Source organism: Phoenix dactylifera, chromosome 2 (genome assembly GCF_009389715.1).
Source record: "Phoenix dactylifera cultivar Barhee BC4 chromosome 2, palm_55x_up_171113_PBpolish2nd_filt_p, whole genome shotgun sequence".
In the NCBI taxonomy this organism is placed as follows: Eukaryota; Viridiplantae; Streptophyta; class Magnoliopsida; order Arecales; family Arecaceae; genus Phoenix; species Phoenix dactylifera.
In genome coordinates this window covers 10,595,298-10,614,483 of record NC_052393.1, presented here as the reverse complement: position 1 = coordinate 10,614,483, position 19,186 = coordinate 10,595,298, and the positions used below count along the sequence as shown (strand labels likewise).

Here is a 19,186-nt window from a genome sequence, read left to right as displayed (position 1 = left end):
TTTTTTTTTAAGTCCTAAACTATTATAATAACAGTCTATTCTGCCTCCCTTTTGCCTCCAGAAATAAGAACTCTTGTTCTAGCTGACAGAACAGGAGTTCATTTCCCTAGTTCTTAGTTGTTTTTTTTTTTGGAATTTTTTTTTTTTTTTTGGAGTCTGTGACTCCCAATCGTACCCAAATAAGCACCCACCGCGCTTGCCGTTTTGCTGAACAGTACCAAACAGCGACACATCGTCCAGACCATCCTAGCCGTCCACAAGGCTTGATTGGTTGAATACGAGCAAGTTTCTAAATGCTTATACCTTCTTGGCTTCTTCGCTGCGGCGAACCTCGATTCCGTTCTCTCTCGCCAGCTTCCGAGAAGAACAAAAAAATAAAATAAATGGAATCCCAACCGAGCGGCCAGCACCGAGAGGAGAACGGAGAAGCGGAGGGGAACGGAGAGATCTGAGCGGATGGATCGATTCATGGCTTTGAATCCTTCCATTGCCTTCTCGAAGCCAATCTAAAACCCCAAGTCTTCCAGGTTCTTTGTCTTCTCTCATACCCTTGCTTTTAATTCTTGTCTTTCCCCTCGTATTCTACGATCGAGATTTATGTTTTAGGGCGCTTGCTCAAGATACATTCTTCGGTGTGGTTTAGGACTAAAATCAAATACTAATATCACTAGCATTTGTTTAAGTTGAGTGGGTACTCCATCTGATTCTAGGATTTTTCTTCGGTAGTTGATGCATGTTGGGAATTAGTGTTGAATTTGATGTTTTATTTCTTTATTAATACGTCCAAACACAAATAAAATTAGGAGCGAGTCTTAATTGGATTTGATCAAAAAAAAGAAAAAAAGTTTCTATCTAATGATGTTAGTTCAAGTACTTATCATCATTACTCATTAGTATCCTTGATGTGGAGAACTGTGGTCAGAGAAATATTCTTATGCTAGTATATAAAGAATCAAATCTCTGAACATATACCGGACGAGGTCTCTCTTCTTTGCTTCAGCATATTCAGTATTGCGAGGATGTCTAAATAATTCTCATTCACCTCTTTGTCGAGCTGGAAGGCCCATACTTGTTGGTTCTTGAAAAGTCAACTCAACTAAACATTAATCCCAAACTAGTCGAGTTCGGCTGTATGAATCCTTCTCCTCCATTCCACTCTATTTAGGGCCACACTTTCTGAAAAATATATAGATATCAGGTCCTTCCTTACTACTTCACTCCATGTAATTTTTAGTCGATCTTTATCTTTCTTTCCCTGATTCATAGTTTACATTCTACATGTCTAAACCATCTAAGATATTATTGTCTCAATTTATCGTCAATTAGTTCTATCTCTACCTTTCTACGAATATCTTCATTTCTTATTTTATCTTTTTTTATTACCATATATAGATTCATGTTCATAGGATGTGACTATAGTTTTATGCTGGCTATCAACTCTGCAACCCTCCTCCCCAATCCGGGCTTGGGACCAGCTACGTACAAAACATAGATGGAGTTCTTATTGGTCCTTGAAAGAAAATCCCTTTCTTTGGGGGACTATCTTACTGTAAGATCCACTAATTGATTTTGTAGCCGAATACAAGCTTGTGACTATAGTTTTTCGAGGGGACCAGCTATGTAGTGTTTGGTTTTGATAGAAGGGGCTACAAAGCTACAAACAAAGGTGAGCATGATTAATGTTGATATGAAGTTATATATACAAAGTTAAGCCTTCATGTGGAAAATGTTGTTTACAAAAAATTAGAAAACTGAAACTAGAATATGAATCTATGATGTGCTAACCATGTTTAGGACAATGGGCATAAGCTTCTGTCCAATGATTAGCACCCACCTTCTGGGCTCTAGGTTGTACATTTAGCCATTCTAGCTGCATGTCTCTATAGACTTATTAACTTATCTATTCATCTATTGTTATACAATTTGATTGTCAATGAAGATAACGCCATCAGCTACTTTAGCTCTTCAAGGACCTATTAAGATATCTTGCTAATGTAACCGTGTGATATCTCTTGGAAGGTATTAGAAGATGAAGCAAGAGGATGGGAGTCGGGGAGGATCAGGGTAGACCAATGGTCTTGCAAATTCAATTTTTTCAAGATACCATGTATCATTCTTTTGATGGATTATGAATGTCAAAAATCTTGAGATTAAGAGATTGCCAGCCTCCTCAAACTTCTCTCTTCCTCTGTGCTTCCACCTTTCATAGGCCTGTTTGCCCAACCGTAGTACAAGGGATTGGAATGCCATGGATCTTCTGATCCCAAGATATTTGTCTCATTCAAAATCATCTGTAGATGAACATTGATATAACAAAATCCTGCTTACTGAAATCTAATGTCCTTCCTTTTTCCTACCATTTCCTTTTGGCTTCCTCCACGTTCTCACTGCAACTAATTTCCACTCATCTAAAAGATATCACACAGATTAGTGGCTAGGCATATGCAAAGCCATGGATGGCCATTACAAGTATGTGTTCCTGGTTTCCATATTCTTTCTGTATCTCATGCATGAGTAAGGATTGGTTGAAGGTAGGAGTAGACTGAAGCAGAAAGGATTGAGAAGGCCATCAATATGCATTCTCAAGTTATGTAAGCTACCAGGAATCGCCATCTAAAAGATATCACACAGATTAGTGGCTAGGCATATGCAAAGCCATGGATGGCCATTACAAGTATGTGTTCCTGGTTTCCATATTCTTTCTGTATCTCATGCATGAGTAAGGATTGGTTGAAGGTAGGAGTAGACTGAAGCAGAAAGGATTGAGAAGGCCATCAATATGCATTCTCAAGTTATGTAAGCTACCAGGAATCGCCATCAAAATGGATTATAGTACCCTGAAAGTCTCATGATTGTAGGATAAATGACTTTCCAGTTCCTCCTACTTCTCCCTTTCTTTATCTGCTTTGCAATATCTTATGAATCTTAAGATTCCGGATTCAATGGCTTTCCTATTCCTGCCCATAGCTCCAGCCTCCTCTTCTTAACAAGTTCCAACTCATGTCAGAAATATCGTATGGATGTGGTAACCGGATTGAAGGATTGTTAAGGCCATTGATCTTGCAAATGTAACCCCAGGATTTCCAGGATATGGGATCACCGAAGAGATCATTTCTGATGGTGAGAATCTTGGGTTTGAAAGACTGCCAGATCACTTCTACTTTACCCTCCCTTGCCTCCTCTCTTTCACATGAAAGATTTTTGTCTAGATACTAAAACTTGTGATTATCACTTCTACATTGGTTCATGACCGTCTTCCACCGATAAGCAAGATGTTCCTAAAATGCACTGAGTTTGGGAAAGAAAAACATTTCTTTTAGGAATGGCGGCAAAGCCACCTGATTTATTCGGAAAAGAAAATCATTTAGTTTTCATGTTGGGTCTGAATAAATGCAAAGCTGATTATACTTTTCTGGGCTAGCGATTCTTACGTGAATATGATGCCAAACTATTAGCTCACTATTAGCCAACTATTAGCTCACTGATAGAAGTTGTAGGCTTGCAGCATTAGCCAACTATTAGCTCACTGATTGTAACTAAAGTGGTACCTAGGGAAGGAGATACATCTACATGGTTTTTGATTTTTTTTCATGGGCTTACTGCTTCCATGCTGACAAAGAATTATTGCGGCAAGCTTGAATTTTTCGTATGGGTCTTGTCCAGAACTCTATTGCCCTTCCAACTACTGCCCGCTTTGCACACCAGAAGAAAGCTATCATGCAGAAAGTAAAACCCATGATTGATGCAGCTGGTGCTTCTGGTGTCAACATTTTATGCTTGCAAGTAAGTTCTATGCACTGTTTAGGTTTCCCTCATCCCTTCATGAATTCTGAAAGTAGTCTTTTTTGCTTTGTACACATTGTATAGATGCTATCAATTTTCATCAGATCTTTCTTACCTTTTATTATTTTGAATCAGGAAAATCCCGATATCGAAAACTTAGCAACTTTTCCAATTAATTTACAGTTTATCGTTAATACTTACACACCATTCTGAGCCTTTTCTCCTTATTGTTTATCATTCTTTTTTTTTTAAAAAAATGTTAGATCTGACAGTTACAATTCTTGCCAGATTAATTACTTATCCCTTTAATGAAGTTATCCTGAAATTAGCTTTGTCTCTATGAATGTAGGAGGCTTGGATGATGCCCTTTGCCTTCTGCGCCCATGAGAACAGATGGTGTGAATTTGCAGAGCCTGTTGATGGAGAGTCAACTCAATTTCTTCAGGACCTTGCACGGAAATATAACATGGTAATTGTGAATCCAATTCTCGAAAGGGATGTAAACCATGGAGAAATAGTTTGGAATACTGCTGTCATAATCGGAAAAACCATGGTAACATAATTGGCATCCATCACAAGGTAAACTGTAATGCTGCTATTCAATTGTTGCCTGTAGTATTATTAATCACCTGTCTCCATGTACATATCTCTTATAAAAGTTTCATCAGAATCACATTCCTAGGGTTGGGGATTCCAATGAGAGCACATACTGTGTGGAAGGAAATAATGGGCACCCCGTTTTGAAAACTGCTTATGGGAAGATTGCTGTAAACATTTGTTATGGAAGGCACCATCCTTTAAATTGGTTAGCATTTAGACTCAAGGGAGCTGAGATTGTTTTCAACCCCTCTGCTACAGCTGGAGAACTAAGTGAACCAATGTGGCCTATTGAGGTATTTGCACTTTGGTTCCTTTTCCCGTCTTACTAGTTTTTCCCCTTTTTCATGGGTTTCACAGTTTATGGCATATTTGGTGGCGGGAGTTGGACTCCGGAATGCAAATGGAAATGAGTGACTCTTATTCTGGCCGTTTGGATAGAAGGTGTCTCATTTTAGTTTCGATTTCGGGAGGAAATAGAAATGCCCCAATCCTCCCAAATCCAATCCTACTCTCTTTTAATATTCAAATTTTATTCCGATTTCGATTCCAATCACGAACCAAATATGTTGAGTGATATGATCATTCCAGTTTTTATTACTATGCATTCTGATTCCGATTCAGATTTTGGTCGCGGATCAAATGTCCTTAATTGCTTTATGTAAGAAAGAAATTGTCAATCTTTGTGATGTTGCAGGCTTGGAATGCTGCAATAGCAAATAGTTACTTAGTTGGGTCGATCAATCGTGTAGCGAGTGAAGTCTTTCCAAATCCATTCACTTCTGGTGATGGGAAGTGCCAGCATTCAGATTTTGGGCATTTTTATGGTTCTATCCATTTTTCTTCTCCTGATTCATCTTGCACCGCATCTGTTATGCTACAGAGATGGGAATTGTATGCAGCCATTCTTTCTCAGTACTTGAAACCAGACTTTCCTCCCCAGGTCTATGATGAAACCCGTGCTGCCCAAGAGACCATGAATCTGATTGGAGATTGTTGGAATTTGATTATTCTCGCAAAGCAATGAATGTGATCCTCTCTTATGAGCATGCAGATAACCTTTTAAGTTGCCACTTCAGTTTGATGACCATCCTATGGAGTTCTAATTCTAGGCTCTGGCATATTATCATCATTTTATTTTTAGTGGTCCCATGTGAGCTTGTTATATAATGTAATATAGCTAAATAATATTAACCTTCCTCATGTCAATAATAAGGCTTTAATGAAGTATTTGTGTATTATAACTTTATGCACTTAGGGGTTCCGGCCAGAATTATGCAAGATAAATCACTTTGTTCTCATTTCTGCAGAAACAAGCAAGATTTTATTTCATTTATCTTTTTTTACTTATTTATTTTCGGAAACAGTTTCCGTTGGATTGCACTGGATGGTCATACCCATCCCCATGGCTATAACAATATCTTTATTTGTGCATCAATGTGTATTTATCTGGGCATGCGTTATCAATATGTGTATATTGAGTACGGTGTTATGCACTAAAGAGCATGTTCTCATTTAAGTGCAGGGCATCATAGTCCAAAAAAGCTAGAAATGGATGGTGTTTGCACAATAAAAGTGATTCAATTTTGCAAAAAATGCAAATACAATGAACTTCTGCAAAACTCCTGCATAGTTGTACTGTGGAGCACAATCTACATCAGCTTTGGCATTTCATAGAGCGAAAAGGTAATAGATATAGGGAGTTCAATTTTCTAATGTTACCTTCATAAATGCTCGAATGTGTTTGAACTCAGGATGCGATTGATCTGGTGAACATGGTAAGGTGCCATAGGCAGCAATTGTACGCTCCTTTGTTGTACATTAGTATCTATGCTGTAAGATTTAGGGCTTGCTTCTGCTCGGGCTTGGAATGCAGTGGTCGTTCGCCCAAGTTAAGCTTCTTGCATGGGCTGTAACTTTTGCATCGTCCTTTAAATGGGCATCTCTTAAGTAACGCAGATGAAAACTGCCACCTGCTTAAAATAGCCACCACTATCCTGCAACATTAAGATTCTCACTGGTTGACTTGAGGTGTGTGGTAATTTCCTTCAAGGTCCTGCATATATATCAAGAACATTTTATGTAAAATTAGCATCTCCTGGTCGGTGTAAACATTTTGTTTGCATTTTTTCCTTTTCTATTTCATGCTGGCGAGAGGAGTTAATTAGCTTGCATGGCAGGATGCGGCTTCCCCTGGCAATCTGACTGATTGGATTTTTAATAGTATTTTAAAAGAAAAACCAATTAGACACTGGTCAGTTTTCGAGTTGCTCATCAGGGATAGGACTTGTTGAAGGAGAGTGGGAAGCCGGGGCGGTGGGGTGGGCGGGAGAGAGAGAGAGAGAGAGAGAGAGAGAGAGAGAGCATTGTCTATATCCTAATACAGTCCACAATCCTGACCTGTCTCTACTCGTAGTTTCAAACACTCAGATTTCTCACTGATGCTATGAGTGACAGCCCAAGAATGTAATCGCGGAGCATCAGTACAGCTCAGCACCGGTGGCCTATGAGCAAGATCGAGAGTTGCACTGTCCAACCAACAATTATCTCGACCGATAAAAAGTTTCCTGAGTTTTTTAACTGGAGGAGAGAAGAAATCTAAAAACATTTTCTCTCCAACGCTTTGCAAGACAAGTTTAATAAAACCAGAATACTTCACAAAACAACAATCGATTAAGCTTTGAACTGTCAACAATGAATGAATAAACAAATATGCAGTATGAACTGAAGATGAGCAAATAACTAGAGAATCTACTACGGATCAAAATGGGAGAGCTTGCAAAAAGAGAAACGCATTGCCCTATAAAATAATAACAAATGAAAATCAAATGCCAAACTCTGGCCCGCAGGGTAAAAACTCAGTTCCTTCAATCACATTTGGGCCTTGGCTTATTTGTCAGACACAACTATTTATATATATTTATAAACATTTATTGTGGGTGGAATTATTTGAAATTCCTCTTCTTATGATGCTGCCGACTTCTTCCATTTCACCAGCGCATTCAGAAATTCCATTACCTGCAGAACAGAATGAAAGCCATGGTAGAGGTTATTAATTTCTTTTTTGAAAAAAAATAAACATAGATTCGGCAAGTTGGCGACGCGAAGTTGAAAGCGAGAATAGATATACCTCAGATGGATCTCTAAGAGAGTAGAAGGCCTTGGATTCTTTTGGCACTGATGACACTAAAATACCATAGCCACGGTTTCTCTCCCTTAGAACCTATTACGAACCATCAAGAATAAATATCCATCCTATCCAATGGTGTTCACAATGGGAAATATACTCTGGCAAATTATTTAGTTGCACTTCTAAATCAATCATTTTTCCTTTACCTTGAATGCATCCTCGTCAGTACGGTCATCCCCAATATAAATCGGGAGCACATCATCACAATTGCTTACTCCAAGGGATTCAAGCAGAAACTCGACAGCTTTACCCTTGTCCCAATCAATCACAGGGCGGACCTCTAAAACCTGAATAATAAGGGGCCAAATGCAGAGAAGATTGGCTTCGGCGGAAACATACAAAGCAAATATTTACTTGGTATATTGTCTTCTTCTTACCTTCCGCCCATGAGTCAATCGCAAACGAGGGTAGTCCTTTAGGACATCGCGCACACAATGTGCAACGGCAGGCCAACTCTGGAAACCATAGACCAACAAAGAAAAGCTTCGATCAAGTTACAAGCGCAGCAACATGCAAACTGTCATTTCAATAAAAATTTAGCATTTACCTTTTCATCTACAAGGCGGTAATGTACAGAGACACAAAACTTGTTGTTCTCAACTTTTGCACCTCTTATATCTTTAACATTCTCAACGAGGGATCTAAAAACCTAATCATTACGAATATGCACTCAGGATTCAGTGGTTCAACATAAAATGTGGTGGATGACATGTAGCCTTAGATAACAAGGATCACGTACCTCGTTGATCATTGGTAAGAACTCACTAGCAGGCTGGAAGAGATTTACCTCCTTACCCTAGAAGGAAAGCACAAAAAAGACAGCAATGAATAGATATACGAACTGAGATCCATATAGGAAGCATGAATTCTTAATCAAGAATAAAATACATTTATATCGATAAATCATGAATTCTTAATCAAGAATAAAATACATTTATATCAATAAATCAACCTATCATTATCATCTTTTTGATTGATGACCGTGATAAGGTATCAGGAAAATATCATCAGAGCAGGCATTTGATTTGATAGTCTTAGACCTCATATCACCAAATCTCTGGTTCACACTGCGTACACCACAAAGCATCTCATAGAGTTTCTAGTTTTGCAGGTCATCATAAGAGATGACTTCCTTTAAAAAAATAATAACATTTGCACAATATGGGGAGAGGGTCAAAGGAATCACGATTACTTAAAGATGTAACCTAACATATATATAAGGGATTTTTCACCTGCTTGTCAGTAGACCTAATGCAGTTTGGATGGTCATCGATGGACTTAGATTCTCTGACTGGGCCTATAATGTCCATTCCATGACTACCAGCATAATGCAATTCTGTTAGTCCTATGAATTCATACACCTGAAGAATATCCAAAAAACGATGAAAGAATACAGCCTGTTAAAAGCTTTCAGATTGAACAGGCAACTCAAATTAATACGCATAGAAGTGTGAGAAATATTAAATAAAAAAGAAAAACAAGTAGCATTGCCTTATCACGACTCCTTCCACTAATAATTGCCGTTGGAAAATATTTTGCAACATTTTTAACAGCAGTACGCATCTGAAAATAAAGAAGATAGTTAGAATGACAAATAATTGCAGCTCAAGCACCAGAAAGAAGATAACTATAGATATATTAACAAATTAACTATTACTTAATTAGCCTTGTAATAATTTCAGTAGGAAATCAGTTTACCGCAGTAGGCATATAAGCATGGTCAGGGTTGTCCACAATAGGTGAAAGAGTTCCATCATAATCCAAAAACAACGCAATCTTCTTGCCTTTGGCACAAGTGGTGATATGTTCTAGTGCATTTAATGCTGATGGGTATTTCAACTGTGAACAGAGTTTAGTTCCATAAGTTGTTATATGCATTGGTTTATAAAGTTTATACTCAAGATATTTCCATATTCACGAGCAAATTGTACATACCATCCAGGTACGATATGCAGCATCTTGTTCAACTGAAGCAGACTCAGAGCTGAAATCCTTGTTTAGCTTTTTGCGAGGAGGTGACGAAGATCCCATGGCATCTGGCAAACCACCATGGCGGACATCATCGAGCTTACTGGGCATGGGCTTTCTTCTGGAAATTGTTAAATACATGCTAGAAGAAGGATATGCAGGTCCTTGAGGTGAATATGGTGTAATATTAGAAGGCAATCCTAATCTTGAGTTGTTTACAGGCACTGGGTCGGTCAGAACAGGGGAATTATGTTTTGGCTTCAAATCCATTCAATCCAGACCACTGCCAAAATTATCCTCAACGGACTAATGATATCTAACAGCTAGCTCAGAAGCTATTAAATCACCTTCTCTGCTCCTGTTATTTAACCAACCCTTTTGTCAATGAAAAACCACCTCTTTAGTGTCTTCTTGTCACTGCAGTTGTGAGTGCAGTCCATTAAGCGAAGGCTTCCTGAAAACTGATGACCAAAATGTCATTATAGTGGCAAAAAAAGATGCATAAAAATCTAAGATCAACAGAAGATATACCTTCTCATTGCCAGAACTAAAGAGCATTTAGATCATGCAATCAAACATCTGAGTTGGAAGTGGTCTACAAAAGCCTATCACCTTGACCGGATGAAATTATTGACTGCATATATTGGAAAAGAAGAAAAAAATGTAAGCTACTGGACATAGATGAGTACAAATATCTATAGTCTAGGGGGAAAAACAGTGGCAAAGTGATGCTAGAATGCTATGAGGAATCTTTATGCCAATATTGAAGAAAACATATATGTTTTAACATACCAGAAACCTAGAACCAGAGAAGTGGCATAATAATTATCCTCAGGCGAAAAAAAAGACTATTTCATAAGCAAGATATCCATCTTAACTAAAAATACTAACATACTGACACTGAAAATAAGGAAAATCCCCTGAATGTCATTACTAGCAGGAATTATCTCAAACACCAAAACAAAGTCGCTTACCTAACATAAGACTTATCTTATGAATCATACAGCTGAAATTTGCCTTCCCTAGCACACAATCACAGCTCAAAGAAGTAAATTTGTCACATGTAACTCTAAAGTACTTTATTTTTCACAAAATTAACATGAATATTCCAATGTAAAAGAAACTTCTTTTTCCAATAAATTTATTTTGCACATTCGAGGGCTTCCTCTTAACCTATTAACGTAGGCACTCATATATAAGGAGGCCCAAAAAAGAAAATAGAAATGCAACATACAAAAGTTATTAGGAGGAAGAAAACCAATTTTCCTCCCAATATTATGTTTCCTTTCAGCAGTATGGCGAGTGAAATGTAAGGTAACCAATCTATATTTAGAGTCAAATCCCTAAGAAGTGTAGATGGCCCCATTATCATATTATAATAATGAGTCTTGGTACTAGAGAGCTGTCATTAGCAAATCTAATGCTCAATCCAGAAAATTTAATATAGGCCAACAAACCATTTCACTAATTTATAATATTACATCAAGCTCGGAGTCAGAATGCAGGTGACAGCTATGAATAAAAACTTCACAAATCTACATGTGTTTATGCATATTGTCAGATTAGATAATGGCACATGAAACTAATGAGGCAAACCAAGGTCCCTGCACTCTTCCGGTGATACATAATGAGAACACACCACTTTATGGCATCAATTAAATGCCAATACATCTTGATCGCCCAAAAAAAATAACATATGAAAGACAACTCAATTTTGAAGACAGTTCTCTTATATTAACATAATGAGATGGACAACTTGGCTTCAGCTCATCTGGATTCTAGACCGTCAAAATAGAAAATCTGTTAATATATTCTTAAACAAACAAAGTAAAAGGTCCATGCTATCGTGAACATTAGACGACCAGCTGCTGCACCTAACTAGATCAAATCATCTCCATAATAGTGTCCCAGCACAACTAACACCCCCAATGAAAATGGTGAGCGGACCCCGACTAAAAATGATTAAAATGATAGCCGACCTTCACGAGAATATAATTTGGCGACTTGAAAATAAAATAAAAAAAAAAACCCTATGATTGATTGATCGCTAACATGACAGCTCTCATGAGATGGTACACATTCAAACAAATCCTTGAAAAGAAAAACGTATGCCTAGGTGTGAGAAAAACTGGACATTATTCGGTCGTACACCATACGCCACGCAAATATTAGCAACAAAAGGTAAAACCCGCCAAATAAAACCCCATAAAATCAAATGCAACAATGGTAAAAAGAGACGGCTGGAAACGGTGGGACATGCCAAGAAGGCCCACATCACATGTGATAAAGAATGATGTAACAGAACCATGAACAACGGCCGAAACAAACAAGTTTCGTTAATACGCAAGGTAAAACACGCTACTAAACGACTTAACAAAGGGTACGGATGATAATAATTAGGCACCCTGCTACAGCCGCAAGAAATAATAATCTATGTACAGAAACATAAGCATTACATAAGGGGTAATATTTCATCCGATTTATATTTCTCTAACTGTTTTTTTAGACGCTGGGGTTCCATCAGGGAACACAGATTGGGACAAAATGGGGACGGTGGGGCTTCTCTCCTTTTGTCCATTAAAGGTACATACACCCATAACGAGAGATGCAAGGAAACCATGGGCAGCCCAAGAAGAACGAAGACAACGAGACAACGCGAGCGCTAGACATCGCTCCGATCTGTATACAGCAAAAGCCGCAAGGCGACATTTGTCCGGCAACCATAGACTGTGCAAAGTACCCCAGATTTCACGAAATCTACCGAGGCCCCGCATCCGACCGTGATAAAGCAAGGGGCGGAAAAAGAGATCGAGTAAGGGACGAAATATTAAGATCTCGCCACCCAGATCCAAATAGGACATCAGATAGAAATCAAGAACCCATCAAACAAACAAGAAAAACTCTCATAAAAAGGGAGAAAAGGAAATCAAAGCAATGCCAGATCACCAAACAAACTATCATAGGTTAGATCTATTAAATAAAACAATCAACAGTTGATGAAAATACTGAAGATTCGAAAAAGAAATCAAGAAAATGTCATGAATCCGAACCTACTGCACTAAAGACCGAAGCCATCGCCGGTGGATCGGATATAGAGAGAAACAAAAAAAAGGCTCTAATCAGAAAAAAAAGGAAGACGAACAAGAACGTAGAATACCTGATCGAGAATCCAAAAGGCTATACACCAGCTTATTCCCGCGGAATCGAGATCGAACGCGATCGGGTTCTTGCGATGCGGCGAGAGATTTGAAGAGCTCGGAGAGAATCCAAAGCCTACAAAGGAGGCTAGACAAAGAAAGAATCAAATCAAAGAAGAGAATAAGGAGGCTAGACAAAAAGAGAGAGCGGAAGTGGTCAAGAGGGAGGGGAGGGGTCGTCGTAACGAACCCTAGAGATTTGCGGCGGAGGGCGAGGGCGACTTCAACGCAAGCGTAGGGAGAGCATGGATGGAGAGGAGAAGGGAAGGCGAGGCGAGACGTAGTATTTATAGCGTTTTGCCGCGCAGGAGACGTGCTCGAGAAGGCACCCGGTTGCCGATCCAGGAAACACCAACACCAGGGATCACATACGCCCAAAAATATAATATCAGAAAAAAAAAATCGGGAAATCTATAAAAATGTTCACTGTATCAAATTATCAATAAAATATTGACCAAATCTCCATATTGTGGGCTTCCCCAACTCGAATGGCTCTAGACCCAAATTAACGTGACCAACTAACGTGGCATATTTTTAACCTCACGTATGAATGGTGACATAGTCATCGAAACATTGGGGCCAAACGAATGGTGTTGGGAAGACGTGGCGCCAGCTAGTGTCATCACCTTTTTTTCCCGAGGAAACCGCCGGTCCCGAAGCACACGGAAAATCCGCATACTTTTTTTTTTATAAAAAATAAGTAACATCCTACATAGTTTCCAAATAACTTACTGTATTTTTAATTACTGTAATACCAACTTTATATTTTTTTAATTTATTATAATATCCCTCACCTACAGTGCGATCTAAGAAAGATATCTTTTATTTTTAATTTTACAAGAAAACCAGTCTCGGATGAACTTCAAGCAGCAAACTTCACATATTGGTTCTTTTTATTTAAAAATCTTTTTTCCTCAAATTTCACTCAAAATACTCGCTATTTGGTACGCCATTTGCTTCGGACAACTAAAAAGAGGTCCCGCAAGCATTTTTAATTTTACAATTCCAATGAATAATCCTACAATAATCCGACAATTTTTTAGAGTTTTGTTCTCTATTTGGTGTGTATTTGCCGACAACAATTGTGCTTCATATATTTTGTAATTTTTTAAAGTATAATTTCTAAAATTGGATTTTTTTGTCCGCATCCTTCTATTATGTTCGTGATCTATGTATGCATTGGTTTTGCTTGTTTTGCATGAATTTGATTGTTATTGCACGTGAGTATTGCATTATGGGGGGTTATACAAGTTTGATTTAGTGAGCAATATGCTCATTATGGGCACTATGGTCATTGCGGGCACGACGGGCATTAGTGGTCTCTTATAATAATGATTAGTGCTTTGCCCACAATTATTTATCCCATACTTTGGCTCATACTATGGCGTTGTGGTCCACATGTGACAATTATTTATTCTTCATGCACTATGGTCCTAGGTTATGTTAGTCTTCTTGTGACATGTTTACGTGCTTCCTTTTGTGTTCTTGTAGTTTTGTCAGATCCTAGCGTAATCTCTTTCCGAGTGCATCATGGAGGAAAGTTTGCTGAGAGGATTTTAGCAAGATTTTGGCAGAGACTTAAGTTTCATATTTTGAGATTGGGGCTATTATAGAAAATTTTAGTTATGTAAAAGGGGATCAGCTGTTTTACTTTAGGGATGATAAAGGACTACATGGAGATGCGAGTTTGTCATAAAGGTAGGAAGTGGATTGATATCTATGGATAGTTCGCTCAGTCTATGAGTCAAGGTCAAGTAGAGAAATCTGCTGTAATTGTAAATCCTAGAGTGACTGATAGGGACCTAGGTGGGATAGAAAGTTTAAGTGACAATGATGCTGACAATGAAGAAGAAGGTGGTGATAATGAAGAAGAAGAAAGTAAGAAAAACGAGTAACTGATAAGGATGTCGAAAACGATGCAGTGGGTTATAAGGATACTGAAGAAGATAGTGGGGGGAGTGAGCAATTTGATGACAATGGGATATACTTCACTGAAGAATTAAGTGAGAATGAGGATCTATTTGATGCAAGGGCCAAGGACACAGCTGAATTACGTACCCTCAGTTGGTCCTAATGGTGGGTCAGGGAGTCGAGTCAAGGAACAACAGGGTGGGAGACCCACTGCCTGCGAAGAAAAGGGTAAAGAACCTAGGGTACATAGATGTAGATGAAAATGCTGAGGAAGCCCTAAGTGATGAGTTGTGTACTCCACGACCTTCTAATCATAATACTCCTAGGGGACCCAAGGATATTGAATTTGATCTAAGAAACATGGATGATCCTTAATTAGTTATGTGTGGGGTTATTGTTCAAAGATGTGTATTAGTTGAGGGAAGCATCGAAAAATTTCACTATCACAGATGGTAGAGATATAGCATTCATCAAGAATGAGAAGACGAGAGAAACTGCTGAGTGCAAGCAGTGATGTGGGTAGAGGCTTCATGCTTCCAAAGTTACCAAGGAGATGTCCTTCCCGATTAAGACTTTTCGTAGTGATCATAACTATGGAAGAAGTTTTACGAACAAACAGGTAATAGCAAAGTGGTTGAGCAAGAAATATATGGAGAACTTGAGGTCTAATTCTGATTGGAAAATCTAAGCTTTCAAGGATCAAGTTAAGAAAGAGTACCAGGCAGATGTGAGCAGGCATATGATCTATAGAGCAAAGAAGCAAATTGTGGAGGATGTGCATGGAGATAACATGGAGCAGTCGTAGGAGGGTGTAGGCCCTTCATAGGTTTGGATGGATGCTTAATTCATAAAGAATGAATTTGATGGACAAATTCTTAGTGCAGTGGGAAAGTATGGCAGCAACAATTTCTTCTCTCTAGCATATGCAATTATTGAAGGCGAGACAAGAAGCTCATGGGAGTTCTTTCTAGAGTGCTCATTGGACTGCATTGGCCCAGTGGAGCAGCATGGATGGGTTTTCATGTCAGATAAATTGAAGGTATAGACTAGGCTTTTAGCGCTTGATGTTTATGGCATGAATATCTTCTAATTTCTCGTGTTTTGTTGCAGGGTTTGAAAGAGACTTTTGAAAGTGTGATTCCTGTAGCATAATAGATAATATGCATACGGTATATGTATGCAAACTTCATGGATAGAGGGCAGAGAGGCAAAGCTTTGAAAGATGACTTGTAGCTGGTTAGCATATGCATACACACAGTTTGATTTCAACAAGGACATGAAGAAGCTGAAAATGAAATCCAAGTCAGCTTATGCTTATGTGGCCGGCCGGCATAAGGAAGGAGACATGGGCAAGATACACATTAATCAGCACAAGGAGCAAGGTAGATTTAGTAGTGAACAACCTATGTGAGTCTTTTAATTGTTACATGTTGGAGGCAAAGGATAAGCTAATCCTCACAACGGCAGAGTGGATTAGAACTGCCCTTATGCAGAGTTTCAGGTGAAAAGAGATGGGAGTTAGAGCATTCAATGAGAAATCAGCCTCAAATCTGTGTTTGCCTACATATGCTGAATATTTGGTATACCAAGTGAGTTGTGGCAATAGGACATTTTGTATTGATCTAAACAAATGGTCTTCTGGGTGTTCCAAGTGGAAACTCACAGGAGTCCCTCTTGTAAGCATGCAATTGCTGCAATATATGCCTCAAAGCAGCAGCATGAGATGTATATTAGCCATTAATATAGGAAGAAGGCCTATATAAAAGCTTATGAGCCTATGATATATTCTATTCCTAGCGAGGAACAGCAGGTGAAACAAACTTCAAATCTCTTGATCCTTCTACTGTGAAGAAGCAACCTGGAAGGCCTAAAAAGTGTAGGAAGAGAGGCCCTAAAGAGCCTAAAAAATAGGCTGGGGTGAGACTTAGGTAGCATCCTGTGAGGTGCTCAAACTATATGCAGTCTGGGCACAGTTACAAGACCAGTAAGAAGCCATCAAGGCATCATATCAAGTCAAGACAGCATTGCACTAACTCAAGACATCACTGCACATGGTTCTGAAAGAAGATAGCGACTGCTAAGAGATTGTTACGGCTTCTGAATATTTTGTGAATGTAAATGAGCTGTGAACATATGATTGAATGTCTTGTGAATATGATATACTGTTTTGTGATGGACAATGTCATGTAATTGTTAATGTATTGTGAGTGCATTTAATTTGAATGTGATACACTGGTTTTGAATGTATTGTGAATGCGATATACTGGTTTTGTATGTATTATGAATGTAATACATTGTTTCAGGTTTTAAGTGCCTAACAGTATGTTGAATTGATTATGTTGGAAGTGAATGCTTAAGATTGTGATTACAATGGTAGAGCCTGAATGTGTGTCCAATTTGTTTAGTGATGTGAAAAAAGATTAAAATTGAATAATGTGAATTTATTTAACTAATATATCAATCTTTGTATTGGATTAGCAGTTAAAGTGCTGCTAATGTACTACATATCAGATCCTAGGATGTATATCACATTAACTTATATGTATCAGATTTTATATTGCTGCGATATGAATGGAAACCATTTTACATGCTTCATATCAGATCTTAACAACTGACGTGTTAATAGATCGGCTTTGCAATGTAATTGGCTTTGTATAGACTGTCTTTATAACTAAGTGGCTTTATAAATAGACATCAATCCAGTTGCACCATAAGCAGAACATGCATGAAATTGATTTGCATTGCTATTAACAACTTTTACAAGAAGTCAATACATTGTCATGGTAGGTAGGGTTGACAAACAGATGGATTAGGCCTATATGCTAGGAAAATCACAATAATCATGATCAAACAAGATATGGCTGCAAATCGGTTGCATCTTCCTCTCCCTTCCCTTAACTCAGATTGGTGTGTTAGCTCAGCAAGATGACTTCCAAGTAAAGATTTCTCTCAGTTCTACACTTTCCTTCTCAATCTGGACCATTCGCCTGTCAACCTCCAACTTGTCAATTTTTATGTGGCTTGCTGATTATCTTAGATGCATGTCGGGTCTACTTGGGTTCTAACCATTGGAAGTACTTGCAACCTCCATCAACCTGTAACAAAAATTAAAAATGGTGTTTGTTACGGGGGAACTTAGCCACCATGCCCCACGTGACCGGCACGCGCGCCCAGAAAGACTACGGCTGCCCCTTGATCCAGCAATCCGACCTCGGGTCGAATATCTTCGGCTCCGCAGTCCGACCCCGAGTCGGCTGCCCCTTGATCCAGCAATCCGACCTCGGGTCGGATATCTTCGGCTCCGCAGTCCGACCCCGAGTCGGTTGCCCCTTGATCCAGCAATCCGACCTCGGGTCGGATATCTTCGGCTCCGCAGTCCGACCCCGAGTCGGTTGCCCCTTGATCCAGCAATCCGACCCCGAGTCGGTTGCCCCTTGATCCAGCAATCCGACCTCGGATCGGCAATCTCTTGACAACAACAGACTGTTCTCCTGAGGCACGCCGCGGCCCCCTGCTCCACTACTCCCTGCAACAGCCGAATCCGGCGCTGCCCCACGATCCCCTGTAACAACCGTACGAAGCGGAGCTCCACTACGCCCTGCCATGGCCGTACCCGGCGCTGCCCCACGACGCCCTGTAACGGCCATGTCAGTGGCAACCCCATCGTGCCACACGATGACCAATCCCCAGAAAAACCCCCCAGCCTGATATATATGGGGCTGGGGGGGAAGGGGGAGGGTGAGCAAGATTCTCCATAGCATCATCTTACCTGCTACCTCTCCTTCTCCTTCGATTTCCTCTAACTTGATCGTCGGAGGGCCCCCACTACCCCAGTGGTGGTGCGAGGCTTGCTTGCAGGTTTCCCGGCGGAAGGTGGAGCGCAACCAAAGCAATTCAAAGGGAACCCCGTTCACACCGCTGTGCCAATCGTTCTCGGTTTGGACCCCCAGCAACAGTTGGCGCTAGAAGGAGGGGCACGGATCTCAGAGCGATCGTAATGGCACGGCGAGGTGGTCGTGGAGCTTCCAATGCTTCCGGTCGCGGGGCCTCTCGCGCCACTGGCCGGGAGGCCGCTGCATCTCCAACACGCTCTCAGCAACACTCCACCGCCCCACCGCCCATTCAGATGGTCGAAGCCGCCCAGTTCGACCAGCTAACCCAGCAGGTTCGCACCCTCGCGGAGGCGGTGCAGAATCTGCAGGGTGCGATGTCCCGGGCGCCGCAGCGGGCTCAGGAGCCGCTGCTGCCTGAGCGTTCGCCTGTCCTCCTCAACCCGCGCTCCTTCCTCTCCCATGGGGAGGAGCGCCGGCGCGAGGAGGATTCTCGAGCACGCTCCATTCTGCCGGGACCTTCCCACCGGAGCTGCGCGGGGTACGAGAGGCGGGCCCGGGCGCGTTCCCAGACCCCCCAGTCCTCGAGGAACCCGCGCTCCAGTCGGTCCCCCTCTCGCCGCTCCTTGTCTCCCACCCACCGGTCGCGCTCCCTGGACCGGCGGGTGGACGATCTCCACCGACAACTCCAGGTCCTGAAGGGCCATTCC

General features: G+C 40.3%; 1 protein-coding gene and 1 pseudogene across 3 annotated transcripts; one reads left to right on the top strand and one right to left on the bottom strand.

Moving 5' to 3' along the window:
• Positions 1–461: 461 nt before the first annotated feature.
• LOC103705212 lies at positions 462–5,709 on the top strand (annotated as a pseudogene).
• A 1,325-nt stretch (positions 5,710–7,034) lies between these two features.
• On the bottom strand, positions 7,035–13,039 carry LOC103705161 (probable trehalose-phosphate phosphatase F). 3 transcript variants are annotated; one of them, XM_008788784.4, is made up of 13 exons: positions 12,926–13,039; positions 12,696–12,811; positions 10,070–10,172; positions 9,506–9,999; positions 9,269–9,409; positions 9,062–9,133; positions 8,803–8,931; positions 8,310–8,366; positions 8,118–8,219; positions 7,948–8,025; positions 7,717–7,857; positions 7,511–7,603; positions 7,035–7,398 (listed from the first exon to the last, which is right to left on the bottom strand). In XM_008788784.4, exons 4-13 carry the CDS (start codon positions 9,806–9,808, stop codon positions 7,345–7,347), a joined length of 1,170 nt encoding a protein of 389 aa, XP_008787006.1. In that variant the 5' UTR covers positions 9,809–9,999; positions 10,070–10,172; positions 12,696–12,811; positions 12,926–13,039; the 3' UTR covers positions 7,035–7,344. The 3 variants fall into 3 exon arrangements, with proteins under 3 accessions (XP_008787006.1, XP_026659695.1, XP_008787005.1); XM_026803894.2 differs by having other exon boundaries at positions 9,506–9,992; positions 12,696–12,823; positions 12,926–13,027; XM_008788783.4 differs by having other exon boundaries at positions 12,696–12,823; positions 12,926–13,026.
• Between the last annotated feature and the right edge of the window lie 6,147 nt (positions 13,040–19,186).